The 8,310-nt window shown below is 32.1% G+C and overlaps 1 protein-coding gene across 4 annotated transcripts in view; it reads right to left on the bottom strand.

Moving 5' to 3' along the window:
- Positions 1-3,974: 3,974 nt before the first annotated feature.
- LOC128679988 (uncharacterized) overlaps positions 3,975-8,310 on the bottom strand; it is a 118,767-nt gene continuing 114,431 nt past the window's right edge. For 3 of the 4 annotated variants that reach the window (XM_053762571.1, XM_053762573.1, XM_053762574.2), the window contains 3 exons: positions 6,858-6,993; positions 5,295-5,436; positions 3,975-4,225 (listed from right to left, as the gene is read on the bottom strand). In XM_053762571.1, coding sequence (XP_053618546.1) covers positions 4,151-4,225; positions 5,295-5,436; positions 6,858-6,993 — 353 coding nt within the window. In that variant the 3' untranslated portion in view covers positions 3,975-4,150. Of the gene's footprint in view, positions 4,226-5,294; positions 5,437-5,959; positions 6,080-6,857; positions 6,994-8,310 lie in introns of those variants that run through there. The other variant, XR_008405797.1, reaches the window with a different exon arrangement.

The raw sequence follows: 8,310 nt of genomic DNA, 5'->3' as shown, positions 1-8,310 counted from the left end.
AAAACATCATTAAACATTTTGGAAAACTGGCATACTTATAATTATTTTTATTTAAACCTTTGAATGGAAATAATAAGCAAGAGTTTTATTGGATATTATTTCATACTCCGTTATTGTCATTTATTAGGTTTTGATACCGTCTCGAAAAATATTTCTAAAGTTAAACATTCAAATAATGCAAGCAAGGCCACAGAATCAAATATTTTACAAATATATAAATAAAAAATGAATATTTAAATATTACCAGGATATTTAACAATATGATATTTTTCATTACAAAACAAAATATAAATAAATAAAAGCTTATCAATGGACAGATGATTGCTGATTTAATGATAAATTAGCTAAAATATCTTTTTCTACATGGTCGTTTTGATATACTTATTTGAAAATATCATGAAACATGTTACATTTTATGTCTATATAAACCAAAAATCTATAATGATGCCTATTGTTGTTACTCAACTGCTGAAGGTCTAGGCTAAGACTAGGTTTGTCCAGGAAAGTCCAAGGGAAAGTTTGATTGGTGTTATATATTGGACCCTGGGATTAAATGTCACACTCATATAAGGTATATATATTATTAGATAGTAAAAATCCTCTCAGGCTTTTAGCCCATTCGTGGAATAATCTAGCAGTTTGGTGATCAAAATAATTAATTTACTGAATTATTTTTTATATTCTAATGACACCAAACTGCCGACATTGTCACAATCACGTCACGTAGTGCCTATACTAATAACATCGATAAAGAATACATCTAGTTCTTACACGCAGTACTAGTAATTCATATATAATTATATAATTTAACTATATTCTAGCGTCTATTCGTCTCGTGTTGGCTACCAAATTATAACATTATCAAAATAAGGCAAAAACTTACGGAGGGATCAAATAATTATACATTTCACTAAATATCGAGGCACTCAAATTGAAATTATTCAACGTTGTAACCAATATTAAGGTCTACATTTCAGATATACAGGCTAAATACCACGTTTTTATAAAATACTATATAATAACAGGACACACTTTTCATGCCTACAACAAAAATATTATTTATTAATTAATATTACACTGTATAAAGCAAATTGGCAGTTCAAAATTCTTTTCTGAAAGATTTATTGCGAGATTCTTATACACAGGACATGAGGTATCTAGCCATACATCTGTCTGTGGTCTACAGGCATTGTATCTAAAAACAAAATCCAAAGCATCTAATTTCTAAATGCACTTGAGGAACATTATTCTTTAATATTCGGCATGTACTCGTAATATTTCGGATGGATTCTAATCATTTATGTTCCAAATCCTTTATGAAAAGTTGCCTTTCTATCCAATATATAATGCGTTATAATAATAATTGCCCTGCTTCATGTGTGTCTACGAAATACTTTTATTTTAACGAGCTTCTCTAAACCTCACACTAAAGTCTCACTATATATTTAATGCAATTTTGCAAAACACAAAATGCCTACTCCCTAATTCGTTTCGCTCAATATGTCAAGCTGTGGACCCAATAACTTTTTCAGATATAAAAGAAGATTGTTTTTTTAATAATAAGTACTTAAGTATCCCACGCTTCACGGTGGAGTTGCGATTGAAATGATATCGATGGAAATAGCAGTGACAGTGAGCAAAAAATATGCTTAATTTTCTTTTAGATTTTTGAGAAAAGGTGTAAACAATATTGAAAGAGCATTTTAACATATTTTTCAAGAATAGCATTCAATAAGGTTTTACTAAAATGGCACAGTGAAAATATTAATAATAAAAAAGTGTTATTGCTGTTGAACTGCTTGTCATGAAGCTGTAAATGAGGAAGATTATTATAATTCACAATATTATATTATAATGAGTTAGGTTTTTTTATACAATATCATCACTTTTATGTCTGATCATTTATCATTTATAAATACATGAACTTACATTATAATTTGCGTACGATTAATGTATTAAATCTACAACAAATGAAAAAAACCTCTCGTTAAATACATAAATACCAAAGCAATAATTGTGTGTATGTATTATTATTACGAGTATATTAAAATTCTAATTTAAAAAATGTAGCATAAATCATATGTTATTAATTTTTATATAAATTTAATTTATGCGAAATGATTTATCAAGCTACATTTGAAACAAAATGTTCATATAAAATTATTATAATTATCTACATACACATATATTAGATTCGAGACATTGAAGGATCACATACATCGTTAACCTAGCTTTCATACGCCTATAATACTTTTCTTGCCATTCTTGGTAAATACTGTCCTATATGATATTACACTCTATCGGTATTTCTATACATTTTTGTTCATATTTATACATATAAATTATCCATTCCGTTTTATCAGCTTACATTTAATAAATAATACTATATTATTTTTAATCAAAACCAACTTAAATTTAATCTTATAATTATACAAAATAAGCGTTAAAGTTGTTTTTATTACTATTTATCATAAATTTAAATCAATCATACTTTCTTAGAAAGTTGTTCAGATTATTACTTTTTTAAATAGATTTAATAAAGATAAAAAATGGCACCATCTATAATACTACCCACCCACCCGTGTACGCGTTCAGTAACATTAGTCGGTAATGAAACATTATGACATTCATTTAATTCTTTCTTTAAATATACCTTCTTTAATAATTATTAAAGAAGGTATATTTAAATTATTTAAATTTAAATTTAATAAATATTGTAAAATTATCATTAAAGTACTCATCTACTGGTTTGCAAAATGAAAAGTTTTAGTACAAAGATAAATTGAACAACATTTAAAAAATAATTGTAAATTTTATTATCTTTAATATAAAGTATTTTTTAAATTTGAAGATTTACCAATATATATATATATATATATATATATATATATATATATATATATATATATATATATATATATATATATATATATATATATATATATATATATATATATATATATATATATATATATATATATATATATGGAGAATTACCATTTCAACAGCATTTTATATAAAAAAACCATTGTTATCATGTCTATTGGTAGACATTAAGTTACAATATTTTAATTGTTGTCATTTCCCTCTCTCTTAATCTATTTCTACGAATAAATATTCTCTTAATTCCTCAATTTTTTAAAATTATTTATGGAAATTTGCCGACCCGCCTTTGGTTTAGAGATTAATAATCTTGCAACAAATTGTATGACTTGTTTTAATACATAATTTATTAGTATACACTATACTAATCTAATGAATTAAATAGGTATTAGAACAAGTGATACAATTAAGTCTAAGGTACCTTCAAGGTAGTTTACTGTGTATTTTCCTTTTTAAAGCAATAATTTGCTTTCTAATAGCTATTTTTGTCTCGATATCTGTGCAAATATTTGATTACTAAAGTTTGTAATTCTGTCTGGAAGATAAATCATTTCAGATATAACATTTATTAATAAAAATTGGAAATATTTCATTCATTGCAATAAATATTGTGTTTTCGATAAGAGCATATTATAATAATAAAGAAAATATTGATATGTAGCTATTTGTGAATACTCAACATAGCTCATATACATTATCTGTTGAAAATTGTGCATGTCAGTGCAGTAGCGCCCTGAAATTATTTGTACGATCAAAATTATAATTAAAATTGCAATCACCACGTTTCGAGATGAGCGATAACATGTTATCTTGGAGTGTGTGATGATATGTCACATATTAAGTAAAAGTTTTATATTTTATTTGTATCAACTGTCCATAAAAAGATTTCATGAATAAATTCAACTTGGAGTAGCAATCAAAACAACGCAGCGGCTTTTAACAACTGAGCTAGTTACCATTAATATCATCTGAAAAATTAATTATCAAAGATCTATTATATTATTATAGAAAAAAAATTAAATGGTTTTTAAAATTCATAGTTTTATAATAATATAAGTATATGACTGTATATTTTTCACAGATTAATAACATTCAATGTTCTCATATCTGTGATATTTTCCTAAGAAACAAAATAAAATAATATATTTCAAATGAGGGCGCCACTGTCCTCAAAAAGCAGCCATTTTGTATATTTGTAATTAGTTCAAGCGTAGTTCGCAGCGCAATCGAAGAATGGGAAGCAGGCGACGGGGTCGGCGCTCGAGTGCTAAAGCACGTGGAGGTTCTCACAGGACTTGGACTTGGAATCCCGCGCCCACACGCGGCCCAGGAGACCTCGAACCTGGAATTTGATAAGATTCACTAAACAATTTCTTCCCAATCTCTTACAGCCGCTAGTGACAAAAATGCTATCCATTGTGTGCGTGTGTGTGTGTTTGTGTGTGTGTGTGTGTGTGTATGTATGTACGACCTCGGTGGCGCAGTGGTAAAGTGCTTGCCTCTGAACCGAGAGGTCCCGGGTTCGATCCCCGGTCGGGTCATGATGGAAAATGATCTTTTTGGTCTTGGATGCTTATCTATATGTGTATTTGTTATAAAATCTCGATCTCGAACTTACTTTGGGGCTAGCTCAATCTGTGTGATTTGTCCTAATATATCTATTTATTTTATTTATACTTACAGACAAATGGCGGGCTTATTACTAAGTAATATCTTCCAAAAATCAAGAAAACTATATAGCTTTCTCTGTCTACGGGACAGCCATAATTATAAACCTAATTGGAAAAATGGATCAAGTGAGTTCCCCGTTCAGCTTAAAATCTCAATATCAATGCGGCGAGCCTGACGGGAACTTTCCTGTCCTTCAGCTATTGTTTCCGCGAGTAAATTATAACTATCCCTTATATCTATTTTTAACCCCCGACGCAAAAAGGGGTGTTATCAGTTTAACGTGTCTGTCTTTGTACCTATCTGTGGCATTGTAGCTCCCAAACGGATGAACCGATTATTTTGTGTCATAGATAATTTTATCCCGAGTGTTCTTAGCCATGTTTCATGAAAATCCATTCAGCCGTTCAAAAGTTGTAGCGAAATGAATATTGAAAGTCGGGTTTTTTTTTTTACTTTGTCTAACAAATAAACTTGTTATTTTATTCTGTTGATGCTAAATATAATCAGGCTATATTTTAATTACTTTTGGCAGTGACTGCACTTGTACAGTACCTACTCATACATACAAAAACGGGCAAATCTATTTATTTAACAAAGCCTTAACATTACCTAAATGCACGTTGAAAGAATCAGTTTGTGTGGAAAAGAAAGGTTAGCTGAAAATGGCTCAAAAAGTTAAAGGCTCGTGTCGAGCAACGAGGATTTGTGGGCAGATAATGTCGATGAGAGTCTCCTGTCACCTTGACACTGGCAGATAATCTAGTCCTTTTTCTGGGCGTGCTGGCGGCCGACGCGGACGCGGGGGGCGGGGCAGGGGCCGGCGCTTCCATCTGGATCGGAGACCTGGTCCTGCTGCGGTTCTTGCGGGAGCTACTGCGTTTTCTGCAAAATATAGTTTACGTCTTATTACCATAAATACTAAGTGTAGTAACAATATTAATTTTAGACTTCATATAACATTAACGCGTATGCTATACGTGATAAAGTTCAATTTTGTTCGCAACAGAGTTTTTGTACCTATGCACTATTTTATGAATCGGGCAAATTCGCTCATGCGCCATTATGGCGGTCGTATTTCACGGTTATTAAAAATTTGCCTGTTAATCATAGTCTTTAGTGAAATTAAGTAAACTTAATCAACAATTACTCTGCACATTATACAGTTTTCGTATAGTTCGTATACAAAGAATTGAGGCTTAAGACTGAACCCCACCACGAACGAAATTTGCTCAATTAGTGCTACATAGCGCACCCGAGAAAAAATACACGAAAAAAGTAGAATTATCAATGGATTTTCACCTTTAAAGTTCAAAAGTGTAATTAAAATATATGACAACGAAAAATAATTCGTACAAACGCCGGCATACACTAATATACTCGTAATTAAAGTTTGGACTTAAATTACATTCAGCAGAGGAGTAAGAAATCACAATGTTCAGTTTCACCACGCTGTTCCGATTTCTAACAGTGGTTGCGGCATTTTATGCTGTCACTGCGACAGCGGGACCAGCTCAGAATTCTCCAACTGTCAAAAAAGATCGAGCTAATTGGGACGAACAAGACACCACACACACTCCAAGCAACTAATAAATCAAACGTAGGTACAGTTGACAACAATATTCAAATACATCGGAAATTCGTCATTGTTGCCGCCCCGCGGAGTAAAGACGAACAGTGGACTGTACTAGAAACTTTATTATGATGGCCCTATTTTTGAAATAATTAAGAATTGAATAAATAGATTATGTTTTAGTTCAAGTAAATTATTTTTATTACACATAATCATGTATTAAAATAATTCTAATTAGTTTGTTTTATTTATAACTGTCTCTCTGTAATACCTATCTATTCATAAATATTCCGAGCATCGTTGGTTGATTCATCGGTTGGTTCACACGCAATAAATTGGTGGCTACCAGTTTATTACGTTTATCGACACTAAGCCAATATGTTTCAATCATGCATTAATTAGCTTTAAATAAGTACAAGGTACGTATAAATACTAAATTAATGTATATACACAATAGACAAGTCACACAAATTGCGTTAGCCCCAAAGTAAATTAGACACTTGTGTTTCTTTCTGTTTTACGATGGCAATTTTCATGACGACAAGAATACCTTTTTATTCGAAGTGAAACGAGCAGCGGATGATAGCAGTGTGGGCTTGCACCAGCTAAAACCACTTCGGAGGCCCTCTTCACGATCAATCTTGTGCAGGCCTGGCAGCCACGTCTTTTTTTATGAAAAACTCACATCTTTAGGCGCACAGGAACACGAGGCAGACATAAACAGAATATATACCTGACTCGTTCAGCATGTTGTTGCTTCAGCCTAATCTGTGTGAGCAGCCCCACGAGCAACTCGTCCACGTTGTGGTTAATGCCCACTGACGTCTCGATGAACTTGCACTCGTATGAAGTCGCCAGTGTCTTGCCCTCTGGAATATTGCAAACATATGATTTTACAGACTTTGTCATACAATAAATAAATATATTTAGGACAAATCACACAGATTGAGCTAGCCCTAAAGTAAGTTCTAGACTTGTGTTATGAGATACTAGCTCAACGATACTGTATTTTATAACATATACATTATATAGATAAACAACCAAGACCCGGGCCGATCAGGTAAAGATCATTTTCCATCATGACCCGACCGGGTATCGAACCCGGGACCTCTCGGTTCGAGCACTTTACCACTGCGCCACCGAGGTCGTCAAACAATGTTACTGTATTTGTAATTTGAACATTATAATGTTCGTACACCACAACAATGGATAAGCCATTTCAGGCGAAACTATTTTTTACAGTTTGAACTGTCTACAAGCTTTTATTTAATTTGCAATATAACTTTATAAGTCCCTATGTGCTATGTCGTCCCTTGTGTCTATATGGGTGTAAAGGTAGAATCTTGTAAAACTATTTTGAAGCTGATATCGAGCTGAAATTTTGTTTTGTTGTTGTTTAGTTTCGATGACTATGAATAATTATGATTATTATGACCAGAAATGGCTCCCGACGTAGAAACTCCTCGACGGTTTACTGCGCCGACATGATTTGGAATTGAACACATTGAATGGGGTCATCACATACAGACGCACTTATTAATTGTTATGCACAATTACTAGCATTCTACTTGGGGCAAAAACACATTTTTTGTATGTATGTATGTACGTAATGTGTTTGTAACGCGATAACTTTCGAACCGTTGGTCCGATTTTGATGATATTTAAAATGTATGCAGGATATGCCAATAGAATTTTTAAGTTTGTGAGTCAAAATCAAAATCGGTCCAGTCGTTTATGAAATATTCACAATTTTGTAAAGATTTATTGTGTTCGCGAGGTCTCAGTTCGCGGCGAACAAATAGTTTAAAACAAAGTGTCTTCCCTCTAGAGAGAGGGACAGAGGTCCCTGTATGCTTAGATCATTCAAACTACGCATTTGTTATGGTTTGTTCGTAATAGCTTTATTGCAAGAAAATAAAAGACAAATATCGCTTATCCTATTTAGAGATCTCTAGTTATCCGGCGATAGATTGGTTTTCCCCGAGCGACGCCTGGACGGGATGCTAGTTATAGGTAAAGGCATATTTTTATGGTCATTCAACAATAGCACAATATCTCATTTTAGAACCGTATTTCCGCACCGTTGCCATTCTATTATTCCGAGCGATTGCTCAGTTCAGGACGCGGAGTATATCTTATTAAATTAATTTGAGAAATAAATGGTTATTTCGTAGACTTCAGGATAA

Source organism: Plodia interpunctella, chromosome 22 (genome assembly GCF_027563975.2).
Source record: "Plodia interpunctella isolate USDA-ARS_2022_Savannah chromosome 22, ilPloInte3.2, whole genome shotgun sequence".
NCBI classification, from domain to species: domain Eukaryota; kingdom Metazoa; phylum Arthropoda; class Insecta; order Lepidoptera; family Pyralidae; genus Plodia; species Plodia interpunctella.
Note: the sequence above shows the minus strand (reverse complement) of the source record. Positions and strands in the feature narration are given on the sequence as shown.